At 34.3% G+C, this 20,643-nt stretch overlaps 1 protein-coding gene across 1 annotated transcript; it reads left to right on the top strand.

Annotated features, from left to right (window-relative positions):
* Positions 1-18,937: 18,937 nt before the first annotated feature.
* Positions 18,938-20,056, top strand: LOC139860265 (F-box/kelch-repeat protein At3g06240-like). Its single transcript, XM_071849033.1, has one exon. The coding sequence runs from the start codon at positions 18,938-18,940 to the stop codon at positions 20,054-20,056; it is 1,119 nt and encodes a 372-aa protein (XP_071705134.1).
* Positions 20,057-20,643: the final 587 nt, after the last annotated feature.

Below are 20,643 nucleotides of genomic sequence, written 5' to 3'. Positions count from 1 at the left end.
TAATTTTTCGCTAGCTTTCCAATGACATGCATATCATATACCCTATCTCAGTAGCATATGTATCTAATTCAGGATTCAACAAACCTATCTAAGGACAATATCGAATGTACAAGCATGCATAATTCTATATACTCGAGCACTAGTCAGGGATACACTATTGATATATAAAAGTTAAGTTATGAGTGCTCACGTATCAATATTGAGATTCAATATTGTAGGAAAGTACGTAGACGCAACGGAGATGATAAACACTAGATTGACCTCACGAGCATACCCATGAACCATACCCATCACCTCCATAGCTATAACCCATAATTTCCTTAGCTTCGACTCATTCAAAAAACTATTTTGAAATCACTCGGACATCACTCCGTCGTAATATTTTATGTATACTAATAATATCTTGAAATAATACAGAGCAAATATATATATATATATATATATATATATATATATATATATATATATATATATATATATATATATATATATATATATATATATATATATATATATATATGTAAATCGATTGAGAGAGTTTAGAGAAATATATTTTCAAGTTTCTATGAAATAATGAAACCTATTGAATTCTATTTATAATAGATTTTTGAATTATTAAAGTGAATTATTAAAGTATGAATTATTAAAGTGAATTATTAAAGTATGAATTATTAAAGTGAATTATTAAAGTATGAATTATTAAAGTAAATTATTAAAGTATGAATTATTAAAGTGAATTATTAAAGTATGAATTATTAAAGTGAATTATTAAAGTATGAATTATTAAAGTGAATTATTAAAGTATGAATTATTAAAGTGAATTATTAAAGTATGAATTATTAAAGTGAATTATTAATATTAAAGTTAAAGTAAAGTAAAAGTAAAGTATAGTAAAGTTAAAGTATAGTAAAAGTATAAAAACTATGTATGTATAATACGCGTATAAATATATATAATATTAATTTAAATTGTTATATATATTTAATGAAATAAAATATAAATATCGTTATATTTATTATACTGGTTAAGTAATGAGTTGTCAAAAGTGATTCTAGATATTTATAAAAGTTATATACGTTTTTGTACGTTTGAAAATAGATTAATAGAATATTATGGAAACCAATTCTCCACTAGCTTTTGTCTAACTTTCGTAAATGACACTTTTTATTTTTATTTATAAATAGCTTTACAAATTATTCCGAATATCGTTAAGAGGAATAGATTTCTCAAATCATAGTGGACCTCTCAACAGAGACTTGTAATCATAATTCAATGTTTCTGATAATTCAATCATTTAATATATATTTTTTTAATTTCGTCGATAATCATATTGAAACAAATACGTTCATATAAAGCATTATACTTTTAAATACTTTGTTGACATTTTCAATTTATAACATATACACATATACATACATATTCATATATGTTCATTTAATGGTTCGTGAATCATTGGAATTTGGTCGAGGTTTCAATGAATGTATAAACATAGTTTAAAATCCTTGAGATTTAACTTAACAAACATTGCTTATCGTGTCAGAATAATATAAAGATAAAGTTTAAATTTAGTCAGAAATTTCTGGGTCGTCACACGTGTGAACTTATATCTTCTTGGATTCTTTCCGGTAATCCTTTCACAAACGCGTCGATCTTCTCTTCCTCATCTTCGAATGCTCCCGGACACAATAGGCACAATTCTGTGAATCGTCTTTCGTACGTGGTAATATCAAATCCTTGGGTTCGTAACCCTCTAAGTTCTGTCTTGAGCTTATTGACCTCGGTTCTGGGACGGTACTTCTCGTTCATCAAGTGCTTGAATGCTGACCACGGTAGTGCGTTAGCATCGTCTTGTCCCACTTGCTCTAGATAGGTATTCCGCCATGTTAACGCATAACCTGTGAAGGTATGCGTAGCGTACTTCACTTTGTCCTCTTCAGTACACTTACTTATGGCAAACACCGATTCGACCTTCTCGGTCCACCGTTTCAATCCGATCGGTCCTTCGGTTCCATCAAATTCCAAAGGTTTGCAGGCAGTGAATTCTTTGTAGGTGCATCCTACACGATTTCCTGTACTGCTAGATCCAAGGTTATTGTTGGTATGTAGCGCAGCCTGTACTGCGGCAATGTTTGAAGCTAGAAAAGTACGGAATTCCTCTTCATTCATATTCACGGTGTGTCGAGTAGTCGGTGCCATTTCCTTCAAAATAGTCAAATGGAACAAGTTAATCATACAGAATATTAAGAGTAGTTAATAGTATTTCGTAGCATAATATGAACTCATTTATAAAAGTTTTTTCTTCATATTAGCATTTTATAAGTTTAAATTCGGGTAGTACCTACCCGTTAAGTTCATACTTAGTAGCTAACATACAATTCAACTACTACAATTCTATATGAAAAACTGATTATAATAATATTTCGTGTTCAAACTTTTACACAATATTTTACAAACTTACAATACCGCTTATTTTACATATAGCATGAAATATAGCACACAATAAATTTGATACAAGATGGTTGTGAAGATAATTCTAGCTAGTACACAAGTCGTTCAGCAAAGGCAATAAAGACACGTAATTCATACGTCCAGAAACAAGTCATGCATTCTGGTTTTACTAGGATTACTTCCCATCCTTGGTCTTGTGGAACATAACCGTTATGGCCGTTGATAAGACAGCGTGTTGTAACGTCGTCAAAGGGACGAGGGTTACGTAATGTCCAACAGTCCCGTAACAATCTAAAAACCTCATTTCTTACCCCAATTACCGACTCCGTCACTTGTGGGAACGTTTTGTTTAATAGTTGTAGCCCGATGTTCTTGTTTTCACTTTGGTGAGAAGCGAACATTACTAATTCGTAAGCATAACATGCTTCTTTATGTTGCATGTTAGCCGCTTTTTCTAAATCACGAAGTCCAATATTCGGATATATTGAGTCAAAATAATTTCTTAACCCATTGCGTAAAATAGCATTTGGGTTCCCCGCAATAAATGTGTCAAAGTAAACACATCGTAACTTATGGATTTCCCAATGTGATATCCCCCATCTTTCGAACGAAAGCCTTTTATAAATCAAGGCATTCTTGGAACGTTCTTCGAATGTCTTACAAACTGATCTCGCCTTAAATAGTTGTGCCGAAGAATTCTGACCGACTCTAGACAAGATTTCATCAATCATGTCTCCGGGTAGGTCTCTTAAAATATTGGGTTGTCTATCCATTTTGTGTTTTTATACTGTAAAATAGACAAGAGTTAGATTCATAAAAAAAAATACTTATTAATACAAGCAATTTTTACATATATCATAAAGCATAAGCACACTAGATTACATATATTACACCACACGAATACAACTATCTTATTCCGACTCGCTTGTTTCTTCTCCTTCGGTTTTGGTTCGTTTTGCCAAGTTTCTAGGGATATATGATGTTCCCCTAATACGAGCCGTCGTTTTCCACATTGGTTTAGAAAAACCTGGTGGTTTAGAGGTTCCCGGGTCATTGTTACAACTTAAGGACTTCGGGGGTTGACGATACATATAAAGTTCATCGGGGTTGGAATTAGATTTCTCTATTTTTATGCCCTTTCCCTTATTATTTTCTTTTGCCTTTTTAAATTCAGTTGGGGTAATTTCTATAACATCATCAGAATTCTCGTCGGAATCCGATTCATTGGAGAATTGGTAATCCTCCCAATATTTTGCTTCCTTGGCGGAAACACCATTGACCATAATTAACCTTGGTCGGTTGGTTGAGGATTTTCTTTTACTTATCCGTTTTATTATTTCCCCCACCGGTTCTATTTCTTCATCCGGTTCCGATTCTTCTTCCGGTTCCGATTCTTCTTCCGGTTCCGATTCTTCTTCCGGTTCCGACTCTTCTTCCGGTTCCTCTTCGGGAACTTGTGAATCAGTCCACGAATCATTCCAATTTACATTTGACTCTTCATTATTATTAGGTGAGTCAATGAGACTTGTTCTAGAGGTAGACATCTATCACATAATATCAAACGCGTTAAGAGATTAATATATCACATAATATTCACATGTTAAAAATATATAGTTTCCAACAAAATTTGTTAAGCAATCATTTTTCAAGTAAACATGGTCGAAGTCCAGACTCACTAATGCATCCTAACAAACTCAATAAGACACACTAATGCAAAATTCTGGTTCTCTAAGACCAACGCTCGGATACCAACTGAAATGTCCCGTTCTTATTGATTAAAAACGTTCCATATTAATTGATTTCGTTGCGAGGTTTTGACCTCTATATGAGACGTTTTTCAAAGACTGCATTCATTTTAAAACAAACCATAACCTTTATTTCATCAATAAAGGTTTAAAAAGCTTTACGTAGATTATCAAATAATGATAATCTAAAATATCCTGTTTACACACGACCATTACATAATGGTTTACAATACAAATATGTTACAACAAAATAAGTTTCTTGAATGCAGTTTTTACACAATATCATACAAGCATGGACTCCAAATCTCGTCCTTATTTAAGTATGCGACAGCGGAAGCTCTTAATAATCACCTGAGAATAAACATGCTTAAAACGTCAACAAAAATGTTGGTGAATTATAGGTTTAACCTATATATCAAATCATAATAATAGACCACAAGATTTCATATTTCAATACACATCCCATACATAGAGATAAAAGTCATTCATATGGTGAACACCTGGTAACCGACATTAACAAGATGCATATATAAGAATATCCCCATCATTCCGGGACACCCTTCGGATATGATATAAATTTCGAAGTACTAAAGCATCCGGTACTTTGGATGGGGTTTGTTAGGCCCAATAGATCTATCTTTAGGATTCGCGTCAATTAGGGTGTCTGTTCCCTAATTCTTAGATTACCAAACTTAATAAAAAAAAAGGGCGTATTCGATTTCGATAATTCAACCATAGAATGTAGTTTCACGTACTTGTGTCTATTTTGTAAATTATTTATAAAACCTGCATGTATTCTCATCCCAAAAATATTAGATTTTAAAAGTGGGACTATAACTCACATTCACAGATTTTTACTTCGTCGGGAAGTAAGACTTGGCCACTGGTTGATTCACGAACCTATAACAATATATACATATATATCAAAGTATGTTCAAAATATATTTACAACACTTTTAATATATTTTGATGTTTTAAGTTTATTAAGTCAGCTGTCCTCGTTAGTAACCTACAACTAGTTGTCCACAGTTAGATGTACAGAAATAAATCGATAAATATTATCTTGAATCAATCCACGACCCAGTGTATACGTATCTCAGTATTGATCACAACTCAAACTATATATATTTTGGAATCAACCTCAACCCTGTATAGCTAACTCCAACATTCACATATAGAGTGTCTATGGTTGTTCCGAAATATATATAGATGTGTCGACATGATAGGTCGAAACATTGTATACGTGTCTATGTATCTCAAGATTACATAATATACAATACAAGTTGATTAAGTTATGGTTGGAATAGATTTGTTACCAATTTTCACGTAGCTAAAATGAGAAAAATTATCCAATCTTGTTTTACCCATAACTTCTTCATTTTAAATCCGTTTTAAGTGAATCAAATTGCTATGGTTTCATATTGAACTCTATTTTATGAATCTAAACAGAAAAAGTATAGGTTTATAGTCGGAAAAGTAAGTTACAAGTCGTTTTTGTAAAGGTAGTCATTTCAGTCGAAAGAACGACGTCTAGATGACCATTTTAGAAAACATACTTCCACTTTGAGTTTAACCATAATTTTTGGATATAGTTTCATGTTCATAATAAAAATCATTTTATCAGAATAATAACTTTTAAATCAAAGTTTATCATAGTTTTTAATTAACTAACCCAAAACTGCCCGCGGTGTTACTTCGACGGCGTAAATCCGGTTTTACGGTGTTTTTCGTGTTTCCAGGTTTTAAATCATTAAGTTAGCATATCATATAGATATAGAACATGTGTTTAGTTGATTTTAAAAGTCAAGTTAGAAGGATTAACTTTTGTTTGCGAACAAGTTTAGAATTAACTAAACTATGTTCTAGTGATTACAAGTTTAAACCTTCGAATAAGATAGCTTTATATGTATGAATCGAATGATGTTATGAACATCATTAATACCTTAAGTTCCGTGGATAAACCTACTGGAAAATAGAAAAATGGATCTAGCTTCAACGGATCCTTGGATGGCTCGAAGTTCTTGAAGCAGAATCATGACACGAAAACAAGTTCAAGTAAGATCATCACTTGAAATAAGATTGTTATAGTTATAGAAATTGAACCAAAGTTTGAATATGATTATTACCTTGTATTAGAATGATAACCTACTGTAAGAAACAAAGATTTCTTGAGGTTGGATGATCACCTTACAAGATTGGAAGTGAGCTAGCAAACTTGAAAGTATTCTTGATTTTATGAAACTAGAACTTTTGGAATTTATGAAGAACACTTAGAACTTGAAGATAGAACTTGAGAGAGATCAATTAGATGAATAAAATTGAAGAATGAAAGTGTTTGTAGGTGTTTTTGGTCGTTGGTGTATGGATTAGATATAAAGGATATGTAATTTTGTTTTCATGTAAATAAGTCATGAATGATTACTCATATTTTTGTAATTTTATGAGATATTTCATGCTAGTTGCCAAATGATGGTTCCCACATGTGTTAGGTGACTCACATGGGCTTCTAAGAGCTGATCATTGGAGTGTATATACCAATAGTACATACATCTAAAAGCTGTGTATTGTACGAGTACGAATACGGGTGCATACGAGTAGAATTGTTGATGAAACTGAACGAGGATGTAATTGTAAGCATTTTTGTTAAGTAGAAGTATTTTGATAAGTGTATTGAAGTCTTTCAAAAGTGTATAAATACATATTAAAACACTACATGTATATACATTTTAACTGAGTCGTTAAGTCATCGTTAGTCGTTACATGTAAGTGTTGTTTTGAAACCTTTAGGTTAACGATCTTGTTAAATGTTGTTAACCCAATGTTTATAATATCAAATGAGATTTTAAATTATTATATTATCATGATATTATCATGTATGAATATCTCTTAATATGATATATATACATTAAATGTCTTTACAACGATAATCGTTACATATATGTCTCGTTTAAAAATTATTAAGTTAGTAGTCTTGTTTTTACATATGTAGTTCATTGTTAATATACTTAATGATATGTTTACTTATCATAGTATCATGTTAACTATATATATATCCATATATATGTCATCATATAGTTTTTACAAGTTTTAACGTTCGTGAATCACCGGTCAACTTGGGTGGTCAATTGTCTATATGAAACATATTTCAATTAATCAAGTCTTAACAAGTTTGATTGCTTAACATGTTGGAAACATTTAATCATGTAAATATCAATCTCAATTAATATATATAAACGTGGAAAAGTTCGGGTCACTACATATGTGACCTATCTTGCCACACTTAAAACATTTAGCTTTCTTTGGATCAAAAGTACTCTTACCTTTACCCTTCTTATAAACAAACCTTTTCTGCTCAATCCTTTGAGTCAAAAGAGCTACCTGCCCTTCCAGATCTTGAATCTCCTCATCTTCATCAGAATCACTATCATCATCAGAAGTTTCATCACTTTCAGATTCAACCTTGCTAGAATAACTGGAGAATAATTGCTTATTCTCCTTTGTGGTAGCCACCAATGCAGCTTCTGGATCTTTAACAAACTTCTTAGCATTAATCTTGTTCTTTAATTGTGTTTCTTCAAAATTTGATAATATGCCAAACAGCTCACTTAATTCATAGTTGTCTATCTTCTCACTGATTACCATGGATGTAATCACAGACTCAAAATTTGAAGGTAACAATTCAATGAACTTTTGACACAATACCTGTTGTGTTTTCTCTACGCCAACACTTCCAAGATCATTAATTAGAACCTGAAATCTTGAATGGAGATCACTCAAAGATTCTTTAGGCTGAGCAGCAAAGTTTTCATAACATCTTATCAGATTCTGCTTCTTCTGAGTCTTAACAACTGTGACTCCTTCATAGTCATTGAGCAAAAGATCCCACATAGCTTTTGCAGTTTTGGCATGACTTATCTTTCTAAGAATCGGAACAGTAACAGCATTGCCTATAATACTCCTTATCTTGCTATCAAGCTTGAATTTTATGGCTTGTGCTTCAGTCCATCTATCTCTTGGAGTTTCACGAAAGTAAGCAGGTTGTGCAGCAACAGTATCTGTGGCAGGAACAACTTCAACCATTGCACCAGGTATAATAGGTCTTGTTGTGAGGACTTGCTCATCATCTTCATGAATGGAACCCAGAAACCAAAGAACTTTCAGTTTCCATGTTGCAAAGTCTGTGCCATCGAATATTGGCACACCTTTTCCAGCCATAACTGGGGTTGGAATGGTACTGGTAGACATCTTGATCAATATATGGATCGTTTTAAAAGATTACCAAGTTGGATTTACACCTTTTCCGCTCTGATACCAGTTATTAGATCACAGTATTTGATCTATGAACACCAGACTCTCAATTGAATAATAAATATGAATTATAAGAACAATAATTGAGAGAACACGATATGAAGATATATGAAAGACAATGTTAATCGTGCAAAGGATACACCACAAGGCTAAACAGTAGCCTCTATTTATACAATTTTAAAACCAAATCTGAAGATTTGGTTTCCTAAACAACTTTACTAATAATAAGGAAAAGATAAACTCTAAACTTAACAAATCTTCAAATCACTTCAAAAGTTTATCTTCTGGAGATAAGGCAGAATCAAAAACGTATCTTCTAAATATTTAAACATATCTCCAAAATCCTCCTTATCTTAGCCATCAAGAAAACCAAAAACGTTGACTTCACCAAACATCAGAGTCTGCAACTTCAGACTCTACAACTTCAGACTCTAAAAACCTGCAAAATGTTTTTGACTCATCAGATTATTTTTCCAACAAAATTAATGATGATAAAAATGTAAAGTAAACAAGTGTGACTATGAAGATGAAATGTACTAAGTTTCTAAGTAATGGATTTAGATGATTCTTATATATGTATGAAATGAATGAATTAAACAGGTAGAATAGCTGGAATTTTGGTAGTTGTCAGATAAATAAGACTATGATTGGGGAACCAGGTTAAATTTTATTGAATTTTTTGTTTATATTATATAATAGGCTAATCTTTTTAAATCAACATTCATCATCTTTTGATCCAATCTTATCGTTTCAGATGCAGCATGCATCGGCGGTCCAAGATCTTCCCAAAATATGCACCAATGGTATGTACTTATGCTTTATGTTATTACTGTGTGTGTTGATGAATAGAGTACGTGGTGAATAGATATCTTTCACACAAAAAATGGCAGATTTTTTTAGAATTACGGTCAAATCGTTTTTGGTCGATGAATATCACTCGACTGCGAAATTGGGTGATGGCGAAATCAAAAAATCTATTGATGACGAATAAATATGAGTATGTATAATTTATATATTAACTTCTTTTGATTTTTGATTTTAATTCTCCTTTTTTCCCCTTCTCCGATTAGCTTTATTAGTTATGTAATATACTTAATTGGAATTGGAATGTATGATTTAAGTGGTCTACTTCGTTTTCGTCACTAATTTTGTACTGCCTAATCTGAGTACGCCACACTCACTGGAATGTACTACGTATTACTTTTGAACAATTTAGGTATTTACTATAGACAATCTAATATCTTATCTTTTTTGAACAATTTAGTTATTTACTATAGACAATCTAATATCTTATCTTTCATTTTTTTGCCCAGGTCATTCTTGCAAGGAATAAGTGAATGTAAGTTGAATTCATTAGCAGTGAGAGGTATGTGGTTCATGGTACTACACTGATTATAGGCTTTGTGTATTATATAGTTAATTATAATTATATACTTATATATGATATATGATATATGAATACATGAATATGGATCTGATATCTTATATGCATCAATTGTGGATCCCATCTAGATGATATTTTTACACATTACAAAAAACTATTTGGAAAAAAGCAACGGGCTACAAAATTATACATCTTCGGTATTATTTATGGAGGTTGATGCCACCACCAGCGCGCTGTATCATGTGGATAACAGCTTAGGGTTCCAAATGGGTATGTTTGACTTGTCCAAGCCCCCATGTTTGACGTACCCCCTCCCCAAACGAGTCAGGATGGGGTTTTCCATAAGTTTTTGAGTTATTCAAAATGTATTGTGTTATATACGGAATTAAAATTTCTGTTAGCTATGTCTTTGTCAGTATAAAATTCTCTTTAAACGATAGATCGTAGTGCCTTTTAAGTAGACATGCATTGGGTTGATGGCGTTATTTTCAGCCTCTCAGAAATATACAATATCAAATGCTAATAATATGAACATGAGGAAACATGGGGAACATGAGATATATAACTTTCGTGCTTAAGAGCCTATAAATATTTTCTGTCTAGAATGATCCAAGCTAAAGATGCTCCTTAGATGTCCAGCCTACGTGAACAGCCTAAGCTGACTCACTTTAATGAGTCATGCAATAGCTAATAAACTTGTCTACCAACATCTTGCAACGTAAAGGACTTGCATCATTTCCTATTTTTTTAAAGTTGTCATTTCCTGTTTCTTTTCCAATTTTCATACCATGTGATTCCATTCCATTGACGTCATGTTTTGTACTGTATTGTTGTATTATTGCAGGTAGTGCAAACTGCCAAAATTAGAACTACATGAAGCCTGTTTTGACCCGTATTATTATATTATTGCAGGTAGTGTAAACTGCCAAAACTAAAACTACACGAAGATAAGCGCTTGCAAATATGGTGTTGTTAAGAAAGTATAGATGTAGAAGATATGTAAATTGGAACGCTTGTTGTAGAGTTATTTTTTTTTTTAATTTTTTTTTTTGCTTAATAAATTTATCGTTATAAAAAAGTTGAGAGAAGCTTGTCCTGCACCATCCTAGAGATGTAATACTGAACTATTAAGAAGAAGTGAAAGATAGATAAAAGGAGAATGAAACCATTTAAGTTTGGTATTATTTGCTTTGGTACTACTCTATCCAATGTGTATCATGTAACAAAATGAAAAATAAATATACTTCATAATAAGGTTAGGTCTGTTGGAACAAGTTTTCTTGAAAAATCCCGCGAATTCGCTGGTCTTAAACTAGTTATTATATAAATGAAAACAGACTAGTTTTTTGAGCCCGTACGTTGCACGATAGTTGTACAAATTAATACTTCGTATTTGATAACGTTAGTATTAATATGTTATCAAATGTATAATACAAATACACTGAAAAAATCTTTTATTACTAATAATATTTGTATCGAAAGTATTAATATTGAATATTAACGTGAGCCCGTGCATGACACATCAGTTTTATAACTTAGTGTTCGATAACCTTAGTATTGACTATTATCAAATGTATAATACAATTACAATGAAAAAATCCGTTTTTTACTAATAATATTTGTATCGAAAACAATAATATTAATATTGAATATTAACGCATAAATTATGAGTTTGTTTATGTGGCAGATTCTTTATTTAAAATATAAATATAATAGCCTTTAATTATAAAAATATTAAATTTAATGAATTATAATTAAAATTTAAAAACCTATCATATTAAAATTAAATGATAAGATATGTGTCCTTATATTTTTAATAAAATAATGAATGTAAGTTCAATGTAGAGATCTATAGTTTAAGTTTATACCATGTCTCCATGTTTATATATTGATAAACCCAATTTAGAGGTCTTTAGTTTAAAATTAATTTGGAATGCATTTTTTTTTTTTTTTTTTTTTGTAATAACGAATTTATTGATTAGAGATCTTATTATATATTTAGATTATTATTATTATTGTGATTCTAAATGTAATTAAATAGAATATATTATGAAAATTATATAATGAGTTATTTTAGGAAGTTATTACTCTATATTATTTAAGTTTGTTTAATTGAAAAAATGACATGTAAGATTATTTTTTCAGTTTAATTGAGATATTGACACATGTGCAAATTTAATTCAGATTAATTGAGAAATTGACACGTAGAACTATTGGCACGCAATTTATAATAATGTATAGATAGATTTATTGAAATCAAGAGGGAAATGAAATTTTGAGGAAATGATGAAGTAAAAGATTTGATGCATATGAAGTTTTTCAGTAAGCAAAAACTTGTGAAATTTTATTAAAAAAAAAAAAAAAACTTTGAAAAATACCAACATTCAAGAAAAAGAATATGTTTTTTTACACTAAAAAATTTAATGTTTTTGACAAAATCAATAACATTAATTACTTATAATATTTTTTGGGAAAAAATATGTACCATTTACCAGTCAAAATTTATTGTTCGAAAACATTTAATGAGTATTGTTATTTTTTTAATTTGTTTTGATAAAAAATAAATGTATGTTTTCCTAGTAAAAAGTATTATTTTTCACGTATATATAAATATAATGTTTACATCCCAGGCCTGGATATTGGGCTGTGCAGCCTGTGCCACTGCACAGGGCCCATATTAAAACAGGGGCCCAAAACAATTAGTCCAGTAAATTATACCTATGATCCATTTCCCTTTATTCATTAAATTAAAATTAAAAATATAATACGAGTAACAAAGGAAATCAGGTCTCCTCCGCCTGTACTGAAATATGACTGTGTCAGCCTCGATAACCGTATCCACTCATTCCACTCCATCAATTCATAAGGTACTGTATTAATTATATTTACGTAATATTTAGTTTATTATTATTAGTATCATATTTATTACTATATTTAATTATTGATATTGATACTGATATTTGATCTAGTATTTGATATAAAAATAAAATTTATTTTTTAAAACAGTGATACGTTGATTATGCAATCCTGCCTCCGTTTCGATTCATTCGAATTCACAGTCAACATACATGTATGAAATAAAATCCTTAATTTTTATTTTATTTAATATTAATAACTTAAAAAATAATATAATATTATTATATAATAAAAAGAAAGATTATGTCTTATATAGATCTAATATTAGTTGTTACATTATATTATAATTAATTTATAATAATTTATATATATATAAATATCTTTTATAAGTAATAAACAGTAATTAACATCTCATCAATGGACTCCTGACGTATACGAAGGAGTGCGGTTCGTTCGAGAAATTCCTACCTCTCTATCTATCTAGTATGTTAATAACTGATATCACGTTTCCTGCAAAGAGTATCTATGATTTTTTTTTTTTTTTAAATTACTAAACTTAATATTGTATGTAAAAAAAATTTGTACATAAAAGGCCTTCTTTTTTTTTTATCGAACAGGGCCCATAAAATTGACGGGACGGCCCTGTTACATCCCCTTCCCCAAAAATTACTTCCCCTTACAATTATTTCCCTGGATTTATATACGTGTTCGGGTAAGATATATACGGTAAACAAACGTAGCGATATCTCTGCCTTTTACTAAGTGAAAGTTTCCAGCCTACAATCTAGAAGCTCACCTTCTAGATGTTCAAAGTAGCCTTCTTTGAACACCATGTAGAAGAAGCAAAGATGAACACGATGACGGCCGCCCACCATCTCCGTTCACACCCTTCCACCGCCATAGAATTTTTACTATAAATAGAGGTGCAAACCTCAATTGTAAATCATCCTAAATCACTCAGAGAAGTGTAATCACAACCTAGAGAGTGTGTGTGAGTTTTGAGAGTTTTTTTTTTTGTAAGAGTTTTGTAATACTCTGTAAATCTATTCTTGTGAGTAATAGAGTTGTTTTTCTCTCAAATTTATATCTCCCAACGTCCAGGCGATCCCCTCTTCCTAACAAGTGGTATCAGAGCTTGGTTAGAGACGTTGGTTGAGTTTTTGGGTTTTCGGAAGTTTTCTCAAAATTCAATTTTGAGTGTACCATTGGATTCGTCTCGTCGAACCGAGTCCAACGCAAAAAACGGCGACTTAAACGGAGTTATAACGAGCCCAGAAAACGCGGTCAAAGTTTGGTCAACTCGCCGGAATCTCGCCGGAGAAGACGACCGGTGCCGGAATTTTCGCCGGAGGAGACGATCACTGTAGCAATTCACTGTAGCAGCTGGCGGCACTGTAGCAAGTCACTGTAGCGGTACTGTAGCGATACTGTAGCAATTCTGAAATTTTACAATTTGGTCCCTGAAATTTTCAGAATTTCATTCTTGGTCCCTGAAGTTTATAAAAATTATAATTTTGCCCCGTAAGTGGAATTTAAGCTGCGAAGTGTCTATTCCATCATTTTCAACCTTTCCGGACGTAACGGTGATCTCTGTTTTCTACAATTCAACCCCGTTTGTGTTGAAAAGTTATTTGTAAGGTGATAATGTCCACAGAAGAGTCAACATCATCTTTCGGAGCTATGATTATGCTCACAGCCACAAACTACACGCTGTGGAAACCTCGAATGGAAGATCTCCTCAGCTGTAAGGATTTGTTCGATCCTATTGAATAGAAGGGTATAAACCCTGATTCTGCCAAAGAGAAAGAGTGGAAGAAATCAAACCGAAAAACTATTGGTCAGATCCGTCAATGGATTGATCATAGTGTCTTCCACCATGTTGCACAAGAGACAGACGCATATGTCCTCTGGAAAAAGTTGGAGGACATGTACCAGGCCAAGACTGCTCGGAATAAAGCCCTGCTGATGGGGTGTTTAGTCAACATGAAGCTCAAAAGTGGAACTTCAGTTGCCGAGCATACCAGTGAGTTTCAGAACTTGGTCAACCAGTTATCGTCTGTAGAGATGCCGCTTGGCGATGAAGTTCAGGCGCTACTGCTACTTAGTTCCCTTCCTGATAGTTGGGAAACGCTGGTAGTAACACTCAGCAACTCAGCACCGAATGGCAAACTTACCATGTCAATGGTCAAGGATGCCCTATTCAGTGAAGAGGCAAGGAGAAAAGACATGGGCACAGATCAGACCCATGCCTTTGTCACAGAGAATCGGGGGAGACAGCGAATGAGTAGCAAAAATAAATGGAGAGGCAGAAGCAAGAGCAGGGGCAGGTCAGCTGATGGCAGAAAACCAACATATAAATGCCATCATTGTGGATTAGAGGGACATATGAAGAAGAACTGCTATAGATTAAAAGAGGAACAAGGTCAAAGCAGTTCACAGCCGAAGAATAAGGGTGGAGAAACATTAGTGACTATCTCTGGTGATGTAGCTTATTGTTCAACCCATGATGAGACATGCCTTCACGTCTCACGAGAAGAAACAGAATGGGTGGTAGATACTGCAGCTTCCTACCACGTGACTCCATACAAGGAATACTTCACAACATACAAAGCTGGTGACTTTGGAGTTGTGAAGATGGGAAATTCCAGTTCCGCTGAGATTGTCGGAATTGGTGATGTCAAGATAAACACAAGTTCCGGGAGCACAATCACTTTGAAGGATGTCCGCCATGTGCCAGATCTTCGGCTGAATTTACTTTCCGGAGTAGTTCTCGATAAACAGGGCTATGATAGTCATTTCAGTAGAGGCACATGGAAATTGTCAAGAGGCGCTATGATATTCGCTCGGGGACACATTTGTGGCACACTTTACAAGACTCATGTGAAGATCTGCACAGACAGTATTAATGTTGCAGAAAAGGAGGCTTCACAAAATTTATGGCACCAGAGACTCGGTCACATGAGTGAGAAAGGGTTGTCTACCCTAATAAAGAAGGAGCTTATTAATGTAGACAAGGATGATGCACTAGATTCTTGCAATCATTGTCTGTTTGGTAAGCAGCATAGAGTCTCGTTTAATTCCTCTTCAACGAAAAAATCAGAGTTACTCAGTCTGGTACACTCTGATGTTTGCGGTCCCTTGGAGGTTGAATCAATTGGCGGCAATCGATACTTTCTGACATTTATCGACGATACTTCTCGAAAGGTGTGGGTATATTTCTTGCGGACGAAGGACCAGGTGTTGGATTACTTCAAACAGTTTCATGTCATGGTAGAACGTGAGACAGGAAAGAAGTTAAAGTGTCTTCGATCCGACAATGGAGGTGAATACTCTGCCAGGCAGTTCGATGCGTATTGCAGATCATATGGCATCCGACATGAGAAGACGGTCCCACGTACCCCTCAACACAATGGTATAGCAGAAAGAATGAACCGAACAGTCATGGAACGTGTTCGGAGCATGCTCAGTATGGCTAAGCTGCCAAAGCCATTCTGGAGAGAAGCAGTCAGAGCCGCTTGTTATTTGATCAACCGATCTCCATCAGTACCACTGAATTTTGAAGTTCCGGAGAAACTTTGGTCTGGAAAGGATCCATCATACTCTCACTTAAGAGTATTTGGATGTTTGGCGTACGCACATGTATCCAAGGAGCTCAGGCAGAAGCTGGATGCAAGGACCACTCCATGCATATTCATAGGCTATGGAGATGAAGAATTTGGATACAGATTATGGGATCCAAAGGAGAAAAAGGTGATCAGAAGTAGGGACGTGGTGTTCCATGAAAGCCAGACAATAGAAGATATTGAAAAACCCACAATATCTCAGAAGTCAAATGTTGCTGCTCAGGTGCCAGAGGCAACAACGGAATCATTCATGAGAAATGAATTTTCAGTGCAAGAAGAAATGCCAGAAGTAGAAGATAATGAGGAAAATGACGGTGCTGAGCAGGGGGAGCCACAACCCCATCTGCCAGACGTTCCAGCACCATCACAAGGTCAAGATGATGGTGGATCTCCTCAGAATGTTCCAGAAGTTCGTAGATCTGAACGAGGTCGGATTCCATCGAGTAGATATCCAGAATCCGAGTACCTTCTACTTACTGAAGATGGAGAACCGGAGAGTTTTCATGAAGCAGTAACTCATAAGGATAAAGAAAAATGGTTGCTCGTAATGCAGGATGAGATGGATTCTTTGCAGAAAAATCAAACTTATGAGATTGTAGAACTTCCATGCGGGAAGAAGGCACTGAAAAATAAATGGGTGTTCAAGCTGAAAAAGGATGGTAGTGGAAAAGTGGTGAAATACAAAGCACGACTTGTAGTCAAAGGATTCCAACAGAAGAAAGGGATTGATTTTGACGAGATATTTTCACCAGTAGTCAAGATGACTTCAATTAGAGTCATACTTAGATTGGTCGCAAGTATGAACTTGGAGCTTGAACAGATGGATGTAAATACAGCTTTTCTTCATGGAGATTTACATGAAGAAATTTACATGGAGCAGCCAGAAGGTTTTGAGGTTTCAGGAGATAACCTTGTATGTAAGTTGAAGAAAAGTTTGTACGGTTTGAAGCAGGCACCTAGGCAGTGGTACAAGAAGTTTGACTCGTGCATGGTGAGTCACGGGTACAAGAAAACTGCAGCAGATGAGTGTGTCTACATTCAGAAGTTTTCTGAAGGAGATTTCGTTGCTCTTCTACTTTATGTAGACGATATTTTGATCATAGGGAAAGACGTAACGAAGATCAACCAGCTGAAGAAGGAACTCTCTAAGTCTTTTGACATGAAAGACTTAGGACAGGCTCAACAGATTTTGGGAATGCAAATAACCCGAGACAGGAAGAATAAAAGGTTATGGCTATCTCAGGAGAAGTATATTGAACGAGTGCTTTCACGTTTCAATATGAACAATGCCAAACCTGTTAGCATTCCATTAGCTAATCATTTCAAGTTAAGCAAGAGTTCTTGTCCCTCATCCAAGGAAGAGATCGGGGAGATGTCGTCAGTACCATATTCCTCAGCAGTTGGAAGTTTGATGTATGCGATGGTGTGTACAAGGCCCGATATTGCTCATGCAGTGGGAACGGTGAGTCGTTTTCTCTCGAACCCCGGGAAAGAGCATTGGGATGCAGTAAAATGGATTCTCAGATATCTTAAAGGTACAAAGAATCTATGTCTTTGTTACGGGGGAGCTGATCCAATCTTGGAAGGCTATACAGATGCGGATATGGCCGGAGATCCTGATAGTAGGAAATCTACTTCAGGATTCATTTACACTTTTGCAGGGGGAGCTGTTTCATGGCAGTCAAGACTACAGAGGTGTGTTGCATTATCCACAACTGAAGCAGAGTATATTGCTGCCGCAGAAGCTGGAAAAGAAATGTTGTGGTTAAAGCGTTATCTCCAAGAATTTGGAATCAAGCAAAAGGAGTACAAGGTACATTGTGACAGTCAGAGTGCTCTAGATTTGAGCAAGAACTCCATGTACCATTCCCGTACAAAACATATTGATATTCGCTATCATTGGATACGCGAGGTAATTAATCGACAACTGTTGAGACTAGTGAAGATCCATACAAAGGAGAATCCTGCGGATATGTTAACAAAGGTGGTGACTCGAGAGAAGTTGGAGTTATGCAGAGACATAACTGGAATGTTCGTGGATTCGGCTGGAGGGGGAGAATTGAAAGTTTCCAGCCTACAATCTAGAAGCTCACCTTCTAGATGTTCAAAGTAGCCTTCTTTGAACACCATGTAGAAGAAGCAAAGATGAACACGATGACGGCCGCCCACCATCTCCGTTCACACCCGTCCACCGCCATAGAATTTTTACTATAAATAGAGGTGCAAACCTCAATTGTAAATCATCCTAAATCACTCAGAGAAGTGTAATCACAACCTAGAGAGTGTGTGTGAGTTTTGAGAGTTTTTTTTTGTAAGAGTTTTGTAATACTCTGTAAATCTATTCTTGTGAGTAATAGAGTTGTTTTTCTCTCAAATTTATATCTCCCAACGTCCAGGCGATCCCCTCTTCCTAACACTAAGCTCCCAATCCAAAACCATCGTAACTCTTTATACAGAAAAAACATGTTAATGAAAACTCACATTGATCAAATTGTTACATTAATTGGCTCATGAAGCCGGCCTAAACCTATAAATAAAAAGGAACCTTAATTAAGAACCTTTATACAACATTAATGGCGTCTGAGGTTCCACCCGATATCATCACCGAGATCATATGTTATCTTCCTGCGAAATCAGTTGGTCGTTTCAGGTGCGTTTCAAAGCAGTGGAACACTCTACTTTCATCTCCACACTTCATCAAAACTCATCAAATTAAACGCAACCTAAATCACATCATATCAATCATCCGCGTCGACTACTCGCTCTATTCATTCCCACTTGATGTTAATTTCAATGAAGAAACAGTTCCTACAAAAGTTGATGTAAATTCGAGATATGTCAAGTCTACTATTCTCCATGGTTCTTGTAATGGCCTTGTTTTGGTGTTATCTTTGGACTCTCAGAAAAAAAACGCTGCACTCGTTCTTTTGAATCCAACCACAAGGGAATTCATTGAGATCAGTGAACCTGATTACAGTTATAAAGAGACAGATATTATCAAAGATAGGTTAATCATGACTGGATTTGGTTATGATTCGTTAACGGATGATTACAAAATTACCTTTAATTACTTGATATCTTTTGGTTGTATGTATGTTCATGTTTATAGCTTTAGATCTGGTACTTGGAAACAGGTGGATTCTTGTTACAATTATTTTTTTGGTTACATGCTTCGCGGTGTTTTTGTTGACGGGTTTATTCATTGTTTTGCTAAAAGGAGTTCGGATGGTTTACGAGTAATTTTAGGGTTTAGTTTAGCGGATGAAAAGTTTAGTGAAGTGCCATCACCTGATGACGTGGATATTGCTGATCTGGATGGTTGCCAACTTGTTGATCTTGATGGAAAGCTTGGTATATTCTTGAAATCTGTTGGTGAGGTTTGGTTGATGAATGAGTATGGAGTAAAAGAATCTTGGACTAATATTTTACTTGAAGGACTTTGTAAAACTGTCAATGATTTGTCTGTTGGTAACGCTTTGTTGAATGAGTATCGGTCTATCTTACTTCAACCAATGATTTATAAAACGGGCAAATTTCTGGTTGTTACCAATAGCGTAGCCCAAATGTCTATATATGATATAGAAGAAAGACGTTTCTCGAAAAATATTAAGATAAATATTAGAAAGATGATGACATTTCAAGGTAGCTATGTTGAAAGCCTTGTCTCTCCAAAACTAATCAGAAACAATTAGAATCTTGTTGAAACCAAGATATATTATGTTAGGATATTAGGACTCAAACAACGCTAGTAATTCTACAAGATTACTAGCCGAGTAGTGATACTATCAAGATCATTCAACCCACTTAATAAACGAAAGATAATAAATGCGAAAATGTAAGAACGACACAAGATATAACGTGGTTATATGCAATCGTTGTAATTGCTTTAGTCCACGAACCAACTAGAGATTGTTATATTACTGAATACTTGAGAGTGGTGTGTTACAATGACTATGAATGAGCTCTATATATAGAGCAAACAAGAAACCAACCAAACTACAACTTGATCTTCAAGTGTGCTAGTAATCATGAAAGATAAATCAACTAGCCATGCTTTACACCTACTAATGACATGATCACAGCCACAATTAGTGGTGTAAAGCAACCCACTAAGCACCTAAAGTGAAAGGAGAATCAATCAAGATCGGATCCCATGTGTGCAAGTTGCCCACTTGCTGCCAGACATCGTGCGCGCCGTGCACACTTAAACGTGCGCGCCGTGCACACTCCCAAACTTCGAGCAAGCCTTCTGATCAAAACTTCTCTAGTGCGCGCTGAA

Source organism: Rutidosis leptorrhynchoides, chromosome 7 (genome assembly GCF_046630445.1).
Source record: "Rutidosis leptorrhynchoides isolate AG116_Rl617_1_P2 chromosome 7, CSIRO_AGI_Rlap_v1, whole genome shotgun sequence".
Taxonomy (NCBI): domain Eukaryota; kingdom Viridiplantae; phylum Streptophyta; class Magnoliopsida; order Asterales; family Asteraceae; genus Rutidosis; species Rutidosis leptorrhynchoides.
The sequence above is the reverse complement of the archived record's forward strand: the minus strand, read 5'-3'. Positions and strand labels throughout refer to the sequence as shown.